Below are 23838 nucleotides of genomic sequence, written 5' to 3'. Positions count from 1 at the left end.
CTGTGGGGCCAACAACGCAGAGAAACTTGTGCAACACTATGGGAATAGAGCCACTTGTAGAATTGCAGGGCCTGAGCACACATATTTGGCCAGACACAACTAAAATAACATGAGCAATATCTGGGTGGTCGGCATGTATTTACAACCGACATTGTTTTTTGGAGTTTTCTGGATGTCTGGATCCATGTGTCACCCAGCTGTGAAAATAAGTGCCTCGAAACAAAACCTGCCTGGCTGAGCTGGTGCCCACAAGCCTGTGTGTACAACGTGTTGGGACAGGAGATGTGGTTGGCAAAGATGTTGGCCTTAGGTTCACCTCTGAGCTTCAGAGGAGGACAAATGCAAGTAGGACCAAAATAGCCTCCTGTGCACCGTGTTCACCTGCAAGTATTTGGGACTTGGAACACCAAATACGGATTTTTTGGTAAAATGCATTGTGTTCAAAATGTCCTGCTTTAGTGCAATAAATGTATACAATAATTACTACTTTTGTTTGGGCTTTTATTTAATTGAGAGGGTAGATGTGATGCCAGTGCAGCCGGCATGGCACAGGCCTGGCACCGCAGCTCCCGGAGCCGGGCTGTGCCCCCACCAAAGGGCTGCCAGCCACCCAGCCTGCAAACTGCTCCCAAACTGAGAACATTGAGCATATTTTCCTCTGCTGAAACGGATTCACAAAACACCATTGCCCCTTCCTAACCTGAGGAGGGAGGCCAGAATGAAATCCTGGCTGATTTGCAATTTTGCAAGGCTGTTGGTACGCCGGTACCCGCAGGTAAAGCTCCTCCAATCTGCTCCCGCACGGCGTAGCAGGAGCTGCGCTGCAGCGGTGTGATCGAATTAGAACAATCTGCTTAAAATCATGCTGGAAAAAGAGGGGCTGGCTCTGTAATCTTTATTCAGGCTAATCTACACCCTCTTTTGAAATAAACCCTTTGAGGGTGATGCAGAGGGACAGTGCTGTGACAGGAGGACACACAGAGTCCTCCATGCCAGCCCCGCAGGTGGGGCAATTTGGATGGAGCCCTTGGCTCCAGTTTGCACGCCCGGAGGTTTGAGCCTGTGCAGTCACTGCTTAACAAAGCCCGTATTTTAGCATTCAAACAGATACACAATGCAGAAGATGTATCATGGTGCAAAGGGGGATTCTCAGCTCAGAAGGGAAAAGCGGGTGAAAAAGCACATAGCAATGGTGGGGAGGTGCCTGCGCAGTGCCTAGCACTGGGATGTGAAATGGGGGATTTGCTGGCTCCCTGCTGGGTTTGGTGCTGTCTCCAGGACACCTCTGCTCTGCTGCTGACAATATTAATGACTTCTCTTAGTTGCAGTCTTATAGGGTCTTCTAATAGTGTAATTTTTACAATGTATTACGTGTTTTCTGCATTGTTTGTGTTATCCAGTGCACTGGCTAAGGAAGACTTTATCAGCCTTTTAAATGGGGTTTGTTGATATTCAAGATCATTATTAGCAAAAATCCATATGAAATAAATCTCACCTGGAGAGGGTGGGAACAGCTGCCAGGTCTGATGGCTGTGCTGAGCAAGCGGCTCCATCCAAGTGCTCTCATAAATTGCAGTTCGGCTATTTCTGGTGGAAACTGTTGTTCAGAGTTTCCAATAGAAATATTCATGTTATACAGTGATTACAGTATCTTTTTATTAAATTTTGAGAATTGCAATAAGTTTTTTTGCATGTTACTGCACAGAAATGACTGCAAACATTACCTAAGTTTTAAAATTCAAAAAGAGAACAGAATATTTTAACATTCTTCCTGTTTGTTTTTTGTTCGTTTGTTTTAAAGCTTTTGGAAGTGACCTGCTGGCTCATCTTTTAAAATCACTCTTTGTTTTCTTTCAGGAAACCCCAAAGGTGCTATGCTGACTCATGGGAACGTGGTTGCTGATTTTTCGGGCTTTTTGAAAGTGACGGAGGTGAATACCCTGATTTAGGAAATGTTGCCATGTGCAGAGTGTGCGTGTTAAGCTCTGTCCCTGCACGGGCTGGAGTTGTGCTCCTGCAGATAAGAGGTGAAATTTCTCTTACTCAGAAGGCCAAATCCATGGAAATGGGAGCAAGTTTGAGCTTACAGCACTGGAGGGCATTAAATCCCCTTTCCAGCACTGGCTGCCTGGCTCTGTGGGGCTCAAAGTACTTCTGAGGAGCAATGGTGGCTCCTGTAAATCATTTAACTCCTTTCAAAGAATTAGGAAAGCAAACGAGCCCTGTACAGTTGCAACTGGTGCTTGAAAAAGAGTACAGGGGTCCACTTCTAAGGATGCCCACAGCATGTCCTCGTTTATTTGAAAGCTTTCTGCATATAAAGTGTGTATATATGAGAACATATACATTTTTACAAAAATGGGTTAATTTCATTGGTATTAGAGTATATTTTGGTCTCCATTATACATATTTTCAAAAAAGCATAGCACAGGCCAAGCACATGTATAACATGTTCCATGCAATGTGTAAATTTGTGTTTAGAAACAATGCAGGAAGCAGAATTGCTTTAGGACAATATATGAAGGATTATATGCAGCTTGTACCTAACAAATATAAAGATTCCATTTTTTTGTAGTAAACAGGCAATTCTATAAAGTAGCAATGTACACATGGGGTGCACAATTCGTTACCTTATAACCTCTGCTGGTCTTGTCATTGCTGCTGAAAATACTGTAGTCTTATTATCTTAATCTTTGAACTTTCTGAGATTTCCAGAGCACCGTTGTAAAGAAACTTGGATACGTGGTGTGAGAAATCCCCCTGAACTCACGTGTTCAAGTATTTGCAAGGTTGTGACTCCAGTAATTTGCAGCTGAAATGTCAACGCAGCAACTGGCTGCAGCCCTCGGGCTTCGCAGCGCGGAGCTTTCACTGGGTCCAGAGGCAGCAGGATGCACAAACGAAAGCTGATGCGTAGATAAGCCTGAGCTTCTAAAGGGCAGGAACATTTATTTTGTAAGAAAACTAATACAGAGGGAGCTGAGGGAACTTGGCATCTTACAGGACTGCCCCACAGAAATGGGTTTAGTGTTCGCTGACAGCAGCGGGACTCTGATTAATGTCGAAGGTATCAGATCGAGGCGTAAGTCTGGTGTAAGTGGTCGTAAATTCGATAGCTTCAGTCAGCAGAGTGGTGTTGGCGAGAGTGTAAGTGCCCATAGCTGACCCACACGACTAGGGCAGGGTCTAACCACAGAGAAGAAATCGAGCGAAGTGCAAAATACTTGAAAGTAGTATCAATTAATAAAATAAAAATACCTAAAGCTGAGAAGTACTGTAGATTTGCTGTTTACATACTCTTGTGCCAGTTTTACTCAGTTCAGTGATTTTTTTTATAAATGGACCATTTTTTGAAGTGAACCTAGAGCTTCACTATAGGATTGTTCTCAAATGCCAAGAAGCTTTTTTCATTTTTATGTTTAACTGGACAACTGTGCCAGCTGTGAAATACTATTCCAATACTATTCAGTGTCATCATTTTGGTCCAATTTAAAACCAAATCATGTATTGTCTGGGCACTTAAAGCAGTGTAAAAAAAAAAAAAAAAGGCAGCATAGCTAGTGATGCTAATGGTTTTACATTACTGTGCTTGCAGAAAATAAGACCAATTTGAAAAAATGAATAAACAGATCTGCAGGCCCTAATAGCTTTATTCAGACTGACACATGAAATAATATGAAACAGGATGCTGAAAACGCCCACGTCGTCAATCATGTTTGACTTCACTAGGTAATGGTTGGGAGGGCACACCCAAATCTGACTTGCCCAGATTTAACTCCAATAAAATACTCCCTGAGGAAGAAACTCCTGTGACTCCATCCACTACTGTGTCCCAGGTCACGGACTATCGATTCTGTCACAGCAGTGGAGATGCAAAGTGGGTATAAACTGCTAATACTGTCAGCTAATAGATTTTATACCCATTTTCCACTAACCACTGGCCTTGGTGCGAGTTATTGGGTAATCAAGCTTTCAGTTTTTCTAATCCATAATATTATGGCAAGCCTTACCCTTGGGAATGCAGGTGGAAAGGGGGACATGGATGAGAATAAGGCTCTCGGGCCCTTTGTTTATTCAAGCCTGCAAGACAGAGTTAAAACCTTGGCCAACCTGAGATTTCGGTCATTTTTATTTTTTGCATAATTTATCCAGCCTTCTTTTTCCCACTGCGCCTGTCTGTGGGGCAATGATAATGGCCCTAAGATCACATTTTAATAACTTGAAATTATGAGAAACACTAACAGAAATTCTTAATTTTTAGAGCTGAAAAAAATCGCTAGTTTTTTTCAACATATTCTGATTCAAATCAATGATTAACCTAAGGAAAAGAAAAAATCTATAGCTCTGACTCTAGTAACACTGTGAATCTCTGATGGGCTCTGTGCAATGTGGAAAAATGGTGCATCTGTAGAGCCTCGCTGATTTCCAGGAGGCTTCTGTGGGTTTGCACCAGGATCCTGCAGATTTGCACCACGTTCTTCCAGGTTTGCACCAGGATCCTGCAAGTTTGCACCAGGTTCCTCCAGGTTTGCACCAGGGTCCTGCAGATCTGCACCAGGTTCCTCCAGGTTTGCACCAGGGTCCTGCAGATTTGTACCAGGTTCCTCCAGGTTTGCACCAGGGTCCTGCAGGTCTGCACCAGGTTCCTCCAGGTTTGCACCAGGATCCTGCAGGTCTGCACGCAGTTGCGAGTGCAAATCATGGTCTTAGGATCTCCTGGTAGAAAGCAATGAACGAAAATGGGGTTCTCTGTCAGAGTGAGCCTCTGATTCCAGCGTGAGCTGTGTGGATGCGATGTGCCTTCTGCCATGGAGAGACCTCTCCATTGCCCTCTGTGTACATCTCCGTGCTCTTTACTCCTCCCGCTAACCGAGCTTCATTGACACTGTGGCTTAACGCTTCACTTCGTCCGCTGCTCCCTTCCTCTCGACAATCTTTACCCTTTTGCTCCTCTGGTGCCATTTTTCTTTTTGTTGTTTTATGACTTTCTTGTTGTCTTCCTGTCAGTGTTTCTTTCCTTTCTGTCTCCCATGCCCTTCACCTGCAGAAAGTGATCTTTCCGAGACAGGACGATGTGCTCATCTCCTTCCTGCCTCTGGCTCACATGTTTGAAAGAGTTATACAGGTAAGAAACCTGCCCGAACTGACGAGGCCTCGTGGGGCTCCTTGTGTTTTCTTCCAGAGTCAGTGGTCTCCTACTTGTGAGGATGTACACATTTCCTATTTGCCTTTAGCACACATGTTTGAGAGAATGGTACAGGTAAGGTCCTAGTGTCAGTGGAAATCATTCGTTTCCACACCCCAAAAATAAATAAAACAAATAAAATACTAAAAAAACCAGAGATATCTTGGAGCGCTAAGAAAGCTTGTACTCCAGAAGTGCCACATACATGACCCCAGGGCCCAGCCTCTGCTGTTGGTGGCATGGCCTCGAGTCCTGAGCCATTCCAGGAGAGTTTCCGAGCTCTCCAGTTTACACCAGTGCCTCCGAGACTGGAAAACAGCCCTTTGCAAATGAGCAGAAACTGCTGCCTGCACAAGTTTGGGGGCAGCTTTTCAAAGGACTCTAGGATTGAGGTATCATGGCAGTAAAAAGAATTCCATGCCATTTTCTACATCAGCTAAAATATTTTTATTGCATAAACAAGCAGATCTGCAAAAAACTTGGAAAAGAGGAAACTAAGATAGCGATGTGACACACATGATCCTCGCAGCAGGGCAGCCCAGTGTGGGCATGAACTAGAAGCCTGAGTTCCCTGGAAATAGTGGCAAATAGGAGCTCTGACTTGTCCCAGCCCACAAAACTGACTTTTCGCTCCTCTTTTCTGAAAAGAGAGCTGATAATTTGTGCTGCAGTCGAGATGTTGGGCAAGTCAGATGAGACGAGCACATCGGTTCTCCCGGCCTGAGAAGCTGTGAACTAAAAACTGCTCCAATATGTGAAGATTGGATGTGGATTCAATAGCAGCTTAGTACTTTATGTTTTGGGCTGAAAGCATACTTTTTGAGTCAGACAAGCATCCAAATATAAGCCTCCAAATTCTGAGTAACATCTGTGCCAGTAATAATATATTCTGCCCTGTTAAAAAATTTGCAAATTGGAAGTGAAAGTCCATGAAAGATTTGGAGAATTACAGCCTAGCTGATCTTCACTTGTAAATCTAATTTTGAAAGGCAAGTTGGGCAGCATAACCCCTACTCAGACAAACTGCTCTGCCAGCAAACAAGAGTGTAATTCTTAAAAAGTCATCTGGCAGGGGGCTGGGGAGAGAAATTAGAAACATTCGAAATAAGCTCATTTCACAGGATGTTGCCATATTGAAAGGGGCAGGCCTCCAAAGGATGTTCAGGTTTATCCTCTCTGCTAAAAAAAAAAAAGCTCATTAATATAAAGATTTTTTTCAAAAGGGCTGAGAATAATTTTCAAAGTTTTCCTGAACAGCAAGCACTGTGTCAGCCTCCCTAGTTTTAGCCCACGTTATTAGTTCCTGGAACTTACAGTTAAAATTAAACAGATACATTCTTCAAAGCTAAAATTTCTAGTAGTTATTTATAATTCCCAGTGAGCAGACTTATTACATTTTCCATTGTTTTTTAATTTGTGTGCATGTGCAGTCTAAAACACAGACTTGGCAGTGTGATGTTCATTAAACCCACATCACATGTATAGAATTCCTGTGGTTTTAGTTGATGGAGAGATGGCCTCTAACTGGTAGACAGAGCAGTGAGAGCACTCTGGTTAGTATTACAGGTTTTTAGGAGGAGCACAAAAAGTCTTAGGTGTCTCTTAAGGAGTTTTTAACTGGTTCAGTTATCTGGGGGAGAAAAATCTACCAACAGTTGACGTTCACTGGTCCGGGCTCAGGAAGGCTGGGCTCAGCTCCTGGCATCACAGATGCCTTGCTGAGGACACCTTCTCCTGCTCGTGCTCCAGAAGCAGGGTAGTGATGCTGGTCTTGAAATTCCCAGGATAAAACACCAGTTTTACCAGTTAGTGACTAGTCCTCTGTGAGGTTACTGGTTACCAGAGCTGCTGCACATCCAGCTCTATTCTGACCTGATTAAGGTGGCCTCTTTTCTTTCCAAGTACAAAATTTCTGGATCTGTAGTTTCCATACAAGTAAAGCACCTTTTATGAAGTGGGCTTCTATTTCTGGGATACAGGATCAGGCACCATATTGCTAACGTAGTCTATATTCTTGTATTTAAACAAAACTAAAGTATTAACATCTAAAAATCGGCTGCTGCTCAATATGTTTTACCATATTTCTTAATATGCATTTCTTTAGTGACAACAGGTCCTTATGGTGTGACCTGCTATGGTAGTTCTGGGCTTCAGAGGAGAAGTTCAGATCCAGAATCTGACCATAACTCAGACTTTTCTATCCCCATATGTGGGGGATGAAGGGAAATCCCTTCTGAAAGCTTTGGTTTCTTGTTCTTCCAGAAACAATGGCAAATTTGGTGGATGCTGAATTGCCAGTACTGAAAATTGCCCAGAACTATCCCTATGTTTCTATACAGTGCAAAATTATCAGTTGCTTGCCTATGTATTTCTAAAGCCCTGTTTTTGTCTTACTGAGAGTAGAATCCCAGGAATGGCACTTCTGCACTCGGGAGGGATGCTCTGCCGTGGGAATTCCAAGCAAAGAGGTTACTTGTGTTCCTTTTTCTTCCCATCAGTCTGTGGTATATTGCCATGGAGGGCGAATTGGGTTCTTTCAAGGAGATATCCGTCTCTTATCTGACGATATGAAAGCATTGCGTCCAACCATCTTCCCTGTTGTGCCACGGCTGTTGAACAGGATGTATGATAAGGTGAGTTTAATTTTGTTCTTTTTTGTAATAATAAAGTTCAGGTCCCTTTATTACTTATCTGAAAGAATTTCATTAGTGACGGGGATTTCCTGAGCAGGTTATACTGTTTCTGCCTTACTGCAAACACATTCTTGCCCTGTGCAACTGATGTAGCTGCTCCAGTCTATAAGGTTTTGGAATGTGAATCTCTCTTTCTGGTGGCAATGACAGCTCGAAATCAGAACTGCACAAGGACTATGAGGATTTAGGCAGTGTAAAGGCAAAGTTGGCTTTTGGATCTAGAAATCTTAACTCAGAGATGGTCTTGAAAGGTATGTAAGACAGGCATGTCTGGTCATCATGTTAAATCTGTTTGACCAGCTGGGAACATTTGTTCCTCAGAAGACTTATCCCCTAAAGATGAGCTTAAGCACAAGCTACTGATTTAATTTTTCCCCAAGGTCAGGGCTGTTGGATCAGGGGTTCTGGCACCTCATTAGAGGGGTGGGTGCTGGAGGTTTCTCATTTGTAGGGATGTAGTTCATGCTGGTGATCTCAGGTAAATGCAGCCCCCATCACATCATTAGCAAATGCAGCTGCCAAGTATTCACGTCGCTCTTTCCTAGTTGCTCAGATTTCATGATTTCACTGAATCGTATTGTAGAAACCATATAGGAACACCAGTCATGTAAATCTAGTCAAAGCCTACCCTACCATCCTCTCCTTTTTCCCCAAAGGAACAATACGTACAATAACGAATGCAGCAAAACAAACCACTCTTTTTTTTTTTCCCTCCAAGAAAAAAGCCCTAGTATGGTCTTATTTAACTGTACTGCTAATGTGTTAATAACTACAGTCTAGCTGGCACGGGCAGAACTGCGTGGCTGTAATTGTAAGAACAGCTGTTGATGTTTTCTCTCCCATGCCGCGCTGCCACCCCGCACGCCCACAGATCTTCAGCCAGGCAGACACGTCCCTCAAGCGCTGGATCCTGGAATTTGCCGCTAAACGGAAAAAAGCAGAAGTTCGAAATGGGATCATTAGAAATGACAGCTTGTGGGACAAGCTTTTCTTTAATAAAATACAGGTAAGGAATTTAAGTAGTGAGTCTAAAGTCAAAGAACTGCCATGTCTTCTAACAATGACTAGTTTTCCATAAATTCAGCGTGGTCCACTTGCCTGATGATGAACTGCAGGCAATTGCTACTGACCAGCGAATAGCAGACTGGAAAACTGAAGAAATGGAGAACAGTTTGTTGTTCCACTAACTTTTGCATTAACTTTTGCCAAAATTTCAATTCTGTTAGGGATAGTTTTCCAGAGGGGAAAGGAGAAACACAAGGCAGACTAAGGCGGCTTTTGCCACGTGTCTCCTTCAGCAGCACTGAGAAATCACCCGTTTGCAAAATAGTGCCTATTTTTTGGCCGTTGTGGCCCTGCACTGGCACCAAGGAGGGGGATGCGGTGCAGTGCAGAGGCACTTGCCCTCTGCCAGGTGAGGTTGCCCAGAAGCAGGATCGTAGCCTCCAACACCAGGGCTGCTGTCACCTCCTTCGGTATTTGGGTGCTATGACTTGTGCGGACCGGGCACCCTCCACGGGCTCTGCCCCGGCTCACAGGTAAATGGTTTTTCCTCGCTCACACCAGCAACAAGCAGGGGGGAGTCCTGCATCGAACCCGCTCCTGTGTCCTCCCGCTGGGGATGAAATTTGGGAAGGCGGTCAGGAAAAGAGGAGTAACTGATCAAAGAGGTGTTGCTCTGAAGATTTTTGCAAATTCTCTACAGATACAGTTGGACTTAGGGTCAGGTTTCAGTTGGGCATATTCAAAACTGCTTTTTTTCCCTAGAAAAACAAGAATAAAGGTATAGAGAAAAATCCACAAGTAAATCACGACTTAACACCAGGGAAAAGAAATCAGAATGCCCGGCTGTGTGCTACACATCTGCTCAGGAAAAAAAAATTAAATTGGCTTTAAACCAGGTTTTCTGGGTGCTGTACTACTCCAGGAGGTTCTGATTACTTCATTTTTTTTAATTGGATAACTTATCTGGAGACGTGCCACTTTATTTTTAACTAAAGAAACTGACTGTACTTTTCGTCTGCAGATTAGCTGTCCTCAGTGTGCAAAGACAGCAGAGTTCACCCGATGCTGACAGGAGTGCAGACATGAGGCATGCCAGGCTGCATATTGATTCAGGGTCTGGCGAGACTGGCAGACTCACTCAGGAGTTGTTTTCTTTTGTGCTGGGTTTCCTTTTTACTTTTGGAATAAGAAAAAGGAAACGAAGGTGCAGGGAGAGAAGTAAAATGAAGCACAGGAATCAATGTAATACCCTCCAGAAATATTTGGAGGTCATCTGCCTTAAAAAAGGAGCAGCATTATTTCAAGTGTATTAAAAACAATGAGGTGCAAATAAGCAAAGAAAACCAGAAGAGGGAAGAGTCTGGCTGCTATCCAGGAGTTCCCCAGAGCCTGGTGAGCTTCCTGTAGGCCAGGGCTGCCTCCCCACAGGGCACAGAATCAGTCCAAGAATTGTTTTGGTTGGAAAAGACCTCTGAGATGAGGTTCTTAGGAACATGGTTTAGTGCCAGTGTTAGGCTGACTGGATGATTTTGAGGGTCTCTTCCATCCAAAGTGATTCTACAATTCTGTGGTCATTGAGCCCAACTGTTAACCCAGCACTGCCAAATCCTCCTCTAAACCATGTCCCTAAGAACCTCATCTGCTTGTCTGTTCAACCCCTCCAGGGATGGTGACTCCACCACTGCCCTGGGCAGCCTGTTCCGATGCCCAACAATCCCTTCTAGGAAGAAATTTTTCCCGATATCCAATCTGAACCTCCCCTGGTGCAACTTGGGGCCATTTCCTCTGGTCCTGTCGCTTATTCCTTGGGAGCAGAGCCCGACCCCCCATGCTCCAGGCTCCTTTCAGGCAGGTCAGAGATCAGAAGGTCTCCCCTCAGCTCCTGTTCTCCAGCTGAACCCCCAGCTCCCTCAGCCGCTCCCATCACACTTGTGCTCCAGCCCCTCACCAGACAGAGCAGCTCATACTCCGAGAGATGCAGGACTCCCACCCCTGTACATCAAATGTTTTTTTCTTGGGGCACCATTTCTACCTGCAAGGAAAACAGTTATTGCATTTAAAATTCAGCCGGCTTTTTACCCCTAAGGAAAGACTCAGGGCCACTTCATATTTCCATAGCCCGGCTGCCTCTATTCTAGATAGAGCATTTCGTGCAAGCTCTGTGTAAGTGACACAGAAACTGCTGGTTTTGCCTCCTGCAGTAGGTTGTGCTGCTTTCTTTTCTTTTCTTCTCTTCTCTCCTCTCGTGCGATCCAACAGGCGAGTCTCGGTGGGTGTGTTCGCATGATAGTGACGGGCGCTGCCCCTGCGTCTCCGACCGTGCTGGGCTTCCTCCGCGCGGCCCTCGGCTGCCAGGTGGGCTCGCGCGGCAATTCGGGGTGTTCGTGTTAGCAAGGAAACACATTGCATGGAAGGAAAGAGATGGGTTGGGACATCAGAGCAGCATTTAGGACAGCTTGACCAGGGTGGATCCAACAGCGGGTGCAGGGTGTGGGGCAGGCACAGCGCCCCGGTGTCCCCGCAGCCGTGGGGCGAGTGGGGACGAGCGGTGGCCCTGGGAAGGGAGCAGCAGGCAAGAGCTGCTTTCACTGCGGGCAGCTGCCCAAAGAACCCAGAGACTTATCCCACCCGTCTCTCAGCACTTAATGGAGTGTGTGCAATTAAATGTGCTTGTGCATGCGCTAGGAGCTTCATTACACAAGTTTTATTCTGTATATAAATGGAGAAAGGTAATATTCGGATGGCAATTTAACCCACTTAAGATGTCCACTGTGTTATTTCTCTCTGACTGGGAAGCCCAGGGCAACTAAAAGGCGCCATTCAATAACTTAAAACTAGGCCAAAAAAGTTTTAAAAGGTGTGTTTTCAAAAATGTCCCACAAAAATACCATTTTCCCCTGCTATTAAATTCCTCTTATACTTCTTGATTCAAAAGCTAAGCGCCGAACTTGTCTTTTCACTATTCTCAGGTCTACAGAGTCATGGTAACACATAGTCATGTAAATGAAATTCTATGTATCGCAAGAGCCATGGAAAGTGTCCCTGTGTTAAATGTGCACCTGTGCATTGCAGCTGGCAGGATTAGCTCACAGGACTGTGCAACAGGAGAAAATTCTTAGAATTTTCTTCTGTAATAGTGAAATCATCCACACTGTTTTAAGGATACCTCTTTCTTTGTCAGGTTTATGAAGGTTACGGCCAAACGGAATGCACAGCTGGATGCACCTTTACGACGCCAGGTGACTGGACATCAGGTAACAACTTTCTTCCACCATTTCCAGGAAGAAAAGAAATGCGCATTTCTCTAAAAACATCTGGGCTGTAACATCACAGGGTGTTATGCAACATTCACCACTGTGTGAATAATCTTTAGCAAACGTAATGTTCTTGAAAGTGTCACTAGTCTGGAATAAATACACAGGGATCAGATGTTGGGCTCGTTTGCCTGGGGAGATTTGGCATTTTCCCTTGAGCCGTTATTTGCAATACCCTCCTCTCTGCATTCCTGGCGCTGAGAGTCCTCTCTAGAGCACTGGAGCTGAATTTAAAAGAATGTTTGCTATAATTAAATGCTGGAACAAAGCAAAGATTAATACATTAATGTACTTAGTGAGCAAAGCCAGGCTTTGAATACAGATCCACCACTACTCGGTGCTTTTGATATTTCAGGTTTTCTAAACTTCTGAATCTTGACAAAATCAGAGCTTTGTGTGCTTTTATAATGAGTTTAGCTTAAAAAAGGGTTTAGTCTCTTACAGGTAAGGGATATATGGTCTGTATTTCAACATGTTTGAAAATCGTGTTTCTATGTATCCAGATAAGAGGTTTGGGTATTTAGTCTTAATAGTTCAAAACCTTAAATGAGGAAATTATTTCGGCACACAGACACAGCTCCTACAAGAACATCCAGGGTATCTGCAAGTACACAAGCAACTAATAATGAAATGTTAATTATTGTTTATAAGGGAGATAACAAGTGACTTGATAACTTTGATTTCTAGGTCACGTAGGAGCCCCTTTGCCCTGTAACTTAATCAGGTTGAAGGATGTGGAAGAGCTGAATTATTTTGCTTCCAAAGGAGAAGGAGAGGTAGCAACTCACATTTTTATATCAAATTCTCACTAATTAACTCTGTATTAAGTAGTTATGCAGTTACAGAAGCATTTTACCTTTCTAAGGTGCATGGTTGCTGATGTGGTATATATTACAATCAGGAAAGGAAAATGTCAATTCAGCAACAAAGCAGCAAAGTATTAATTAAAAAGGGGCTGTGGCAGTACTTCCAGCCAATGCCACGCCTGATTACTTTAAAAGCTAAAACTGAATTAATTAGTTCAGCTAAGAAAAGCCGAATTGCTGTGATTTCTGCATTGCTGATACTTCTATATTGCACAGAAATAAACTTACTGAAAGAACTTTTTTTAACTGCAAGCTGAATGCAAACCAACTTCGAACAAATCAGTTTTGCATTCATGGAGCACAGCCATTAAGTCAACCTTAGAATATTTCAATTCTAATCAATTACTATTCAGCTTGTTACTATTTACAGCAGAATAATAAAATTATTTATCAGTAACTCTGACTGTTTTGCAGATCTGTGTGAAAGGACCAAATGTTTTCAAAGGTTACCTGAAAGATGAAGAGAAGACGCGGGAAGCACTGGACCAGGAGGGATGGCTTCACACTGGAGACATCGGGAAATGGTTACCCGTGCGTACCGAGCAGATGCTTCATTCTTACATTAATTGCATTATCCCATGTAAATTTCCAAGCACCGAACTTAAATTTCCAAGCAGATCTGTCTTTACAGAGGTTTGAGTTTATATTTCGCAGAATAAGGTTGATATGTCAGTAAAACATTCTCTGGCAATTTAAAGAGCTCTGTTAAAAGCAGACTGCTTACTGGGTCTCTATGGTTAAACAACTTATCTGGGAACTTTCACTTCTTTCTCCTAACAGAATGGGACTCTTAAAATTATTGATCGGAAAAAGCATATATTTAAACTTGCTCAGGGAGAATATATTGCACCAGAGAAGATAGAGAATATCTATATCCGCAGCGACCCTGTTGCCCAGATCTATGTCCATGGAGACAGCTTGCAGGTAAAACCAAAGTTTTTTAGAAAATATTATTTTGTAATTACTTGTAAATAGAGGACAAGGGAGCAGGGCAGAACGAGGGAAAAGTGCGAGTGGATCCCCCTGGTGTCTCCCTCCTGTTCTGGAGCTGCTGGTGTGACCCTGAGCAGCTTGGAGGACATTGGGGCCAAAGATCAAGCCTTTAAATTTGCTTTAGAGTCACCCTTTGGGTCTCTAATGCTCTCCTTTGCCATGTCACCTGCGGTAAGCCAGACAAAGGCAAAGCCACCGCTGCTCCACGAGCACTGCCTACCCATTCTGACCCATCTTGTCCCGTTTATTTAGATATTTATACAAACACATACAGCTTCTGAAACCACTGCGATTCATCCATCTGCATTTATTGGTCATAAACATGAGGCTTCCCTTGGCATCGGAGTTTGCGTGTTATGAGCTATGTTCAGCTCCGATTTATGCTTGTGAAGAATTTAAGTAATTTAATAAGTGTCCAAGTGGAACACAAACCCAGCTGAAGGTGTTAAAATTGTTGGCAAGTGCAGGAACAGTCACCAAAAAAAAATTATCTGAGAAAAAGGCACAGAGACGAAAATATACTTCACTATCACATGTTAGCAATTTATCGACATAATTAAACAAGAAGTCATAAAGATGTAGCAAATTCAAACAACTTACGTATTCACTTCGATGTGGGGTCTTTAATGTTGTTCAGCCTTTTCCTGCGACTCTCCTTCCTCCCCAACAGGCCTTTCTGGTGGGAATTGTGGTGCCCGATTCCGAAGTTATGCCAAGCTGGGCAAAGAAAAGAGGGTTTGATGGAACATATGAAGAGCTCTGTAAAAATGAGGTTTGTCTTTCTATCTATCTGCACTACAGATGTTTTTTCACTGTAGCATAACCTAGTTAGAGTAGGTGTCTATTATTAGTTATCTCAGTGAGAAGAATTATTTCTTCACTGAAAATTGAGCGTCTGTCTTGCAGAGGAGTACAGCAGTAGGAGGGGTCGTGTTTGTTTAGATGTCATAAATAAGGATCCCAGCCTTATTTACACATCTCTCTAATACTGAGTAACTGAGTTGCATCACATCAATGGACAACGATGCCACTGAGTCATGCTGCTGGTGTCTGTGGGAAATAATTCTGCTTCTGAGTCTGGAAAAGGGTAGAAGAATTGCAAATGGAAGCATCTGTGCCATGTATGTTTGAAAAGATAACTTGCATTTAATGTTTGTACATTGCTTTAATATAAGATTTGCTAATTATGTATTAACTGTCAACAAGGTACTTGAGCTTTACTCAGAAACATGTTTTCTTGACGAACAACGACATTAATTGTGTGTAAGGCTGACTGTGGTATTTCATGAGGAATTTATGTGTTTCACCCCAGGAACTGCAGCGAGCGATAATGGAAGACATGGTACGGTTGGGTAAGGAGAGCGGACTTCATTCCTTTGAGCAGGTAAAATAATTAATACCTGATTCAGTGGGGTCAGACAGGCGGTTTGTCCATTTGTATTGAATGGGGATTTGTCAGCGTTTGTGATGCTACTACATACCCTTGTTGCAGCTGCACACAATGTTTTCTGAGAGAGCTTTATTGCTGGCAAGCTGTACTTGTTCCTTTGAAAAATATATCTGCTGTGATTCTGCCTTCCACTCATGCCTGAAATTCAACTTAAATTTAGTCAATGCTTGGGTGCATAGTTAAAAATCTAATCTAGGGACATGGATAATCTCCAGGGGTCAAGATAAATATCTGTAGGACTCTGATTCTTCTGCCACTGAAAGCGCTGTTAAGAAACTGGGTCACTAATTACCGTTCTTATAACTGACCTAGGAAGTGCTGCTGGTTTATTTATTTTCAGCCTGTGCACTAATTCTTTTCTAGTGCTTGTGTAAATATTTTGCAACAGGGCTACAAACACTTCAGAAGGAGAGATCTGAAATCAATCATGGATTACATAGCATAAAAAACACAGTTAAAAAATCCACCACGTGTCAAATTCTTGTTTCAGTTAAAATAATGAACGTCTTAATCATTACATATAATTAGCAAGGGCCTTTTTTGTTTAGGCTGTTTCTGGGTGGTAATTCTAATGAGTAATTCACCATATCTGAGTGCAGCAGGAGCACCATTAAACATAAACTTGTTATTCTTCATTTCTCTGTTACATATGAAATGATAGTAAAAAGAAATTAATTTTAAAATGAAATGCAATATAAAGCAAGGTTTGTAATGCACATAATTGCCTGTGGCAAGAAGTTCGTTTTGCTCCTGCCATAGTCTTCACAGTATGAAATATCCTCAAATAATCTATTCTACCAGCAGTTCGTAATTAATGAAGTAGGGAGGAAAGCTTTGCCATCTTTCTAAAAGTTAAGAAGAATTGTTTCACATTTCAAAACTGAAGGGCTTCAAAATTAACATCTCTGTTGCAAAACGTAATCTTAAAACCAAGCTTTGAGACAGATATTACAGCCAATGCTTTTGTGGGTTGGGACCCCCATTATGTGGAAGAGCCACTCTTTATCATCTCCTTATCACCCCCGTCCTTGGCTGCAGCTGCAGCAGCGCCAGCTCGGACCTCTGGCTTGGAAATGACAATTCTGGCTTCTGTAACCAGCAGCTTCCAGGCTGCAGGCACGCGAGGGAAGCATCAACAGCACAAACACTGGTTTTGTGAAGGACATCGCTGGGGACGGAACTGGCCCACAATGCTTGCAGGGGAAAAATGAATCGCATATCTAATGGCAGTTTAAAAATTGAATTTCAGTTTATATTCCTGCAACTCCCAGTCTAATAAAATGCAAACCAATCTGGTTTGGAGAATCACAAAAGCAGCAGATGGCTGGGGAATTTTGCTTTAAATTGGTGGGCTATGACCAGTCATGCAGCAGTTTTCTGCTTTCCCCCACACCAGCACTCCCAGAAACTCACTGGGAGGAAAATCTCGCTCCCATCTGTGCTGCCAGGCTCCCTGCTGTGCCCAGACACCACCACTAACAAGGGCAGCCGCGTAAAACCCTGCTTGCCTGGGATGAATGATTCTCTAGCTAGTAAAACACCACCAATTCTTCTTTAAAGATGATCCTCACGTCCCCTCTTTGTGCCTGCAAAGCTTCGTGACAATTTTGCAAGACGGAATCAGTGCTGTGTACTTTCTTTCGCAGTTTGGTTGAGATGATGTTTCTCAGCCCGTCCCCTCCTTCCATGGTCCCTCAGCCGTGCGAAGCTCCGCGATTATGATATTGCACATGGTGACACTGTCCCTCGTGCTCTGCCTCGCTGTGTTTTGGCCTTGGTTTCAGACCAAAAAAACCCAAGGAGGTTGATGTGCTCATTCTGTCGGGGGGCTCCGTTCTGCTCTGGCTGGCTCAAGCTCAAACAAGTGGGAGAGCAGGGGGTGGTGGAGGGTTTTAGTGTCACCTCGGAAAACTTGGGCAGGTGAGAAAAGTTCTGCGGACGCTGTGGAAGGGTCCCCTGGGCTCCGGGCACAGCCAGAGGTCACACAGCAAGGCTGGCGCAAGACGTCGCGTTTATTGAGTGTGATGGCTGTAATTTTTTGCTATAAATATATCCCTTTTTTATTTTAGGTCAAAGCCATTTACATTCACTCCGATATGTTCTCAGTACAAAACGGTTTGTTGACACCAACGTTAAAGGCTAAGAGACCAGAACTTAGAGATTACTTCAAAAAACAAATAGAAGAGCTATATTCAAGCATCTCCATCTGAAATAATGGGAAGAACCTTCTGAATAACGGACTTTGTAGCAATATTAGAATTATACTCAAAAGTACAGAGCCAGAATGACACAGCTGAAATGGATAAGCATCTGAATCTTACATCTGAGCCTTTCATTGTTCTAGGATTTCACCACTAACCAGAATTTTCCTTTTTTTTTTTTTTTTACCAGGTGTGATAAAACTTATTTTTTACTTTATGTACTCAGTAGGGTACTACTAAAAATTATGCTAAATTGCCACAAAATATACAGAAATGTCAATCTATGACCTAGTAAATTATGGAAACTTACCTTATTAATAACTACAAACATTTCTAAATAAAATAGGGAAAATTTCAGGTATGTCTGTTGATATTTGATTGTATATAGCCTAATACATCAGAAGCGAAAATTGTGGATAATTCAATAATGCGGTCTACCTCAAACAATCAGTGATTGATGGTGAAAGTCTATTTTCCCTGATCTGGAACTTCAAGCTGGATATTGGTTTATATATTAAGTAATAGTTTCATATTTTCCAGGACATAAATTACATTCATTTGATTTAATCATTAATGACCTAAGTAAGAACTAGAATAGAAATAGGAATGAATCTCCCACTATTTGTACTTAATAGACCTATTAGTATATTACATCTGACAGATTAATATTACTTTTAAATTACAAGAACAGGTTAGGAAGTGATAGGATAGGATTCCCTCTGTTTCCTTTTCATCTGAACTCAATTTCTCCATGGCACGCTGGGTTGACATGAGGGCTTCCTGCAGCACAGGACACTCACAGACATCTCAGCTACTCCAAGTGAGAAGGTTGCAGAAGCATCGCTGGCTCTGGGGTGGCTTTCTGTGGGAGTTCACGGTAACCCAGATGTTCCCGGTCCCTAATTTATTATTTTACATGCTGCTAATACTGTGTAGGTCTAACCTCCCTTTTGGAAACTGCTAAAGAAACGGAGCACAAGGTATAAGCTGTGATTCTGAATGGGGCTTAGCAAAACAAATTGATTTGGGGGAAAATTCAGCCTGAGTTGCGGTGTGGAAGAGGACGGAATATTGCTCCAAAAATCCCCCGTAGGCATGGGCGAGAGGCTGTGTTGGCCATTGCTGTGGTGCCACGGTGTGGTAAAGAATTGGAGGTGGTTGCAGAAAGGCTGCTAAGAAAACATCTCTACGTTCAGACATCTGGCAGCCTCAGTTCCCGCTGTCATCGCTTCCAGTGGCCTCTCTGGAATAAAGAGCCAGCTCTCTGGATGAAACCTCGGATTTCCCAACCAGCTGCGGCCATTAGAAATGGGGTAAAATCCCGTGGGGGAGAGGAACAGACTTCAGAGCTCTCTCCTGATATAAAGCACGGTACAAAACAATGAAAACTGTAACGTCAAGTTGCTTGAATACTTGGACTGTTGGTGGCTTCCTTCTGCTAAACAGGGTCTTAAATATGTACATGTATTTTAATAGCTGCTGTTTGTTGCACTGGTGCATACCAGCATGGGGCTGTGCGTGCTAGATCTTCTTTGCTAGGCCGGTGAAAGCACACTTATTTTCTCTTTTAAACTGGAATCTACTGTAGACTTTTGAAGCTAAAAGTTTACATTTTTAATCTGAATGATCTCTCATTTTCCCTCTGAAATTCCATTGCATGCTTCAAAATGAAATAAATTGAATTAATGAGTGTTACACGAAGACTGATTTATTGCAGCAATTTCAGAACAAAATGATACACAGGAAACTGTACCAGCTCACATAATCACTCTTCTAAAGAACATGGTGATCTGATTTATCAAATGTGGAATGATATGTCTGAATCCCTTTTTGCGCCTGATTCCTCATTTGATTGCAGTGCAATGACTCATATCAGTCCAAAGAAAATAAGAAATATTGCTGCTGTGATCCGATGGTATCATACATTCATTTCTCACCATCTACACAGCAACAATATCCCTGGGGAATTCGCGTCTGCCGCATCTACAGAGGACAGGAATTACTGTATAAAATCTGGCTCTTTAGGTCAAGTCCTAAAGGATTTTCGTCTCTGCAGAGTCTAGTTCATCTCCTTTTTGTATCAACCAAAACCCAGTCATTCTATAGGCATTTTTCAAAGCAATGAAGAATTATTCTCAGTATAATTTCCTGTTTTAATGCTACATACTTTTAAAATAAAAAAAAACTAGTCATCAAATAAGTACAGAAAAGCTATTTTCCACTAACCTTTTTCTACCCCATGAATTTAATTTCTTCTTCTGATAAGATGATTTCAGTTTACCAGATTTTCTAGATAACTAAACTTTGTATAAGTATGGAAGATCCCAATGTGAGTTTATTTATGGTTTGGACAGCCGTTATTTTTAAGTATATAATGCTGAATAATGAATCTCTAGTATTTTTTGGTATTTGATGCAAAATGTCAGATGCACTAGAGCCAAAGATATGAACACTTAAAGAATAAAAAAGAAAAAATACAGCCCCGACCACACTAGGATGATACGAAATTTGGGAGAAATTGTGTTATCACACCAGAAGTGCGAATACTTTCAGAACTTGTGAAAAGCTGTATAAATAAACTAAAAGCTCTCTCTAATGCTTCCTTGTGTAATCAGATTTTCCTCTGCAGGTCACTCTCGTCATAATCATGACAAAGTTGTAAGAGATTAAAACTTGAAAAGAACACATGCGTAACACATGAGTGAAGCACAAACATCATTCTCTTCAAATTCCAGGAATGTTTGTTTTGCATTGAGATTTCTTAAACTGAACTACTTGTGACCACTAAGGAAAAATCCCCAGGGCCGTGCCAATAAGCAGTTCGGGTTTTTTGTTTCCTCAATATAACCAATTACAAAATTAAACTATAATATTCATCTTATTGAAAGAGCTGGGACTCAAGTGCTGTAGCACAAATGTCAATGCAAGTCACCCTTCTCTGTAAAGAGCCCTATTCTTCTTGATGGCATCAGGGTGACAGATTTTAACTAATCACTGTCATCTGGGGGTTCATTCCACCACTAATTAATAAGCAAACCCAACAAGCCCACTGACGTGAGTGCAGCTCAGCTTGGAGCCCCCCTGTGATGGGGCTGTCACTCAGTGTCCCAAAACCACAGCTTTTTTGAGCAGCCAAGTCAGACAAAGCAGTTTTGCAACTTCTCCCTCGGTCGGGCTGCAGGACAAGGTGCTGTGTTCTCCCACATTTTAAACACGGGAGGTTCTTCCTGGGTCTGGTGCTACACCTGCGAAATCACTGGGATACTGCCTCCAGTGCTCATACATAAAAACCAGAATAAAATACATTTCCAGGAGGCAAATATTGTTTAGTTGTGTATTTTATATGGTTTTTGCTCAATGTATTGCACAAGTGTGAGCAGAAACTGTACCAGGCAGCTGTGAGCCCACATGGGCAGGAAATAAGCGACATTATTCTGTTCTGAGCAGCACATCTGCAGGTTAAAACACCAGGTGAGACAGATGGTGAGTTGTTTATGGATAAAAGTACTATTTTGCAATCTGTTGTCACTGTTGGAAGTATACAGCAGCATCGGTGAAGTCCAGTGTCATTTTTGCCATGAATATGAAATTCTTGCATATAACAAAATAATCTGACTTAATATTGAAACAAATTAGCTATAGGGTGTTGGTTGGTTGGTTTGTGTTTTGGTTTTTTGTTTGTTTGTGGTTTTTAAAATTTTTATTTTCCATGTGTTAAAAGCACATATTGCTGATCTATATGTAAATAAACTGCTACAAGATGAATGTAAACTGGGAAAATAACTATTTTTGCATGGTAACAGATTACTTAAAGACCTCTTGATGCCTTACAGAAAATTTGGAAAAGCATTTTATTTAGAGGCAATTCTATCTGTGTGTTTTTTTTATCTTTAGCTCACTTCGGTTTTGTCTGTGGGGGAAAAATCTATATATATATATATCAGAATTAGATCTTTGTTTCTTCTTGGAGTTAACATGCTTCGGTACTTTGCACCTTCAATGGTTTCTACACCACGTTTATTCCTGTTCAGTGATGAAGCTGAGGCTTTGCTTTTTGGTGGAGAAATCTGGATGCTTGTATTCTGAGAGGGAAAAAGTTTTAGAATTGTTCCAAAATAAAATGTTTTCTGAGGCATCTAGAGCCCCTTTAAGCCCTTCACTTCATTTCTGCTTTTTGTTATGTATTTTAGCAAAGTACAAGCAGTGAACAAATGAGGCATTTTCATAAGTGTTGCCGATTCTATTTTCAACCGAAAGTGAAGCGGTTAAAATAAAACATATGCATTTGTGTAAAAAAAAAAAAAAATCTTCAGTGTAATTAAAGATTTTTCAGTTTTGGTTTATTAGCGTGTATATAAAATAATCATCTACAGGGACTTTTGTAAAGAATTAAATTGTCATGTTTCTCAAAACTGCTCATAAAGCTTTCTCTTGGACAGACATACAATAAAAGTTCTTTTATAAATCTGTTGTTACTCCAGCACTCTGTCCTCACAGTCGTTATGAAGTCATTCAGAATGCGTGCCTGTACTAAACGTGTTGTAAAAAGAAAAATAGTTAAAAATAAAATAACAACCAAAGGCATATTGGAACCTGAGATTGATTTTAGCAATCTTCTACAAAAAAATGCTGCAAAGTTCTCTGAAGATGCAGCAGTCTCACTGTAATGGTTTCATTTTTTATTTTAAATCAATAATAATATAACCAAATGTATATGCTTGTTTAATATGAATTGACAATTCGGAATGCATAGTATTTTTTCAGACTACGTGTCTAAAACAATAAAGTTTAAAAGCATTCAGTCTCTATTCCAGTTTTTGCATGCACTTGTGTCTCTTTATTCACTTGGAAATCCTGTAATGCCAAAGAATTATCTCAAATTTTTTGTGTTAATGAAGCAATGAGCTTCCTCTGCTTTGTCAAGTTAAGTTGAAACATGAAGTCTGATCAATAATAGGAATATAACTTACACAATTTTGGCAGTGAGATGTGATATTATAAATCGATCAGCGTATTTATTCGCCAAAACCAGCGAAAGGGAGCAGCGGCATCCAGCACAGCTCCGGCAAAGGCCAGCAGTAGGGGAGCAGGACCAGGCAGGATTATTTATGGGCAAGGATGCATTTCATATCAGAAGCTGGTGGCCAGTGTTTGGTTCCAGGAAACCCCGTCCACGCCACCGGCCTCCAGGTGCCTTTGCCCCAGGCCTGGCCACAGCCCTGCGCACGCGCTCACCCTGGGCACCGCTGCCCTGCACCCTCGGCCAGCTCAGAGCCGCCCTCAACGTTTATTTACGCTCATTCAACACAAAACTCCTCAGCCCGCTCGCCTGCTGAGAAGGCACCAGGGCGAACTAGCTCTCCCTCTGCCTCCACAGCTACGGGAGCAACTGTGGCCAGCCCTGGGCTCCCCAGTTTAAGAAAGACAAGGAATTACTGGAGCGAGTCCAGCGGTGAGCTGTGAAGATGATGAGGGGTCTGGACCGTCTTTCTCATGAGACTGAGGGAGCTGGGTCTGTTCAGCCTGGAAAAGAGAAGCTGAGAGGGGATCTCATCAATGAGATAAATATCTCAAGGGTGGGTGTCAAGAGGATGGACCAGACTGTTCAGTGGTGCCCAACGATGGGATGAGGGGCAATGGGCACAGACTGAGGCACAGGAGGTTCCGTATGAATATGAGGAGAAACTTCTTGACTTTGGAGCCAGAGCCCTGGACCAGGCTGCCCAGAGAGGCTGTGGAGCCTCCTCCTCTGGAGACATTCAAACCCTCCTGGACGGGACCCTGTGCGATCTGCTCTGCTGACCCTGCGTTAGCAGGTGGGCTGGACTGGGGGATCTCCAGAGGTCCCTTCCAACCCCGGCCAGTCTGCGATCCTGTGATTCCGCGCTGCCCCCCCCGCAGGGAGCCGCCCGTCGGCGCAGCAAGACGCGCTCTCGCCACTTCCCCGGCCCAGCACCGGCTGCCCGTGGGGCCGCCCCTTTCCCCCCACGCAGGCCCGGGGGCAGCGGGCCGGCCCGCAGGGAACCCCCGCCCCGGTCCCGCCCCAGCGCGGCCCCGGGTGCCGCCCCCGGGTGCCGCCCCCTGCTGCCGCCGCGCATGCGCGCTGGGGGCGAGGGGCGGTTGTCGCGGGC

At 42.9% G+C, this 23838-nt stretch overlaps 1 protein-coding gene across 1 annotated transcript in view; it reads left to right on the top strand.

Annotated features, from left to right (window-relative positions):
• Window positions 1-18021, top strand: part of ACSL6 (acyl-CoA synthetase long chain family member 6) — a 43387-nt gene extending 25366 nt beyond the window's left edge. Inside the window, exons 10-21 of the mRNA XM_065643831.1 lie at window positions 1858-1931; window positions 5048-5125; window positions 7684-7818; window positions 8750-8884; window positions 11143-11238; window positions 12065-12137; window positions 12885-12973; window positions 13478-13594; window positions 13844-13987; window positions 14727-14828; window positions 15369-15440; window positions 17576-18021. Of these exons, the coding sequence (XP_065499903.1) occupies window positions 1858-1931; window positions 5048-5125; window positions 7684-7818; window positions 8750-8884; window positions 11143-11238; window positions 12065-12137; window positions 12885-12973; window positions 13478-13594; window positions 13844-13987; window positions 14727-14828; window positions 15369-15440; window positions 17576-17716 (1256 nt within the window). The 3' untranslated portion in view covers window positions 17717-18021. The remainder of the gene's footprint in view (window positions 1-1857; window positions 1932-5047; window positions 5126-7683; window positions 7819-8749; window positions 8885-11142; window positions 11239-12064; window positions 12138-12884; window positions 12974-13477; window positions 13595-13843; window positions 13988-14726; window positions 14829-15368; window positions 15441-17575) is intronic.
• Window positions 18022-23838: the final 5817 nt, after the last annotated feature.

The sequence above is a fragment of the Caloenas nicobarica genome, chromosome 13 (genome assembly GCF_036013445.1).
Source record: "Caloenas nicobarica isolate bCalNic1 chromosome 13, bCalNic1.hap1, whole genome shotgun sequence".
NCBI classification, from domain to species: Eukaryota; Metazoa; Chordata; class Aves; order Columbiformes; family Columbidae; genus Caloenas; species Caloenas nicobarica.
The sequence above is the reverse complement of the archived record's forward strand: the minus strand, read 5'-3'. Positions and strand labels throughout refer to the sequence as shown.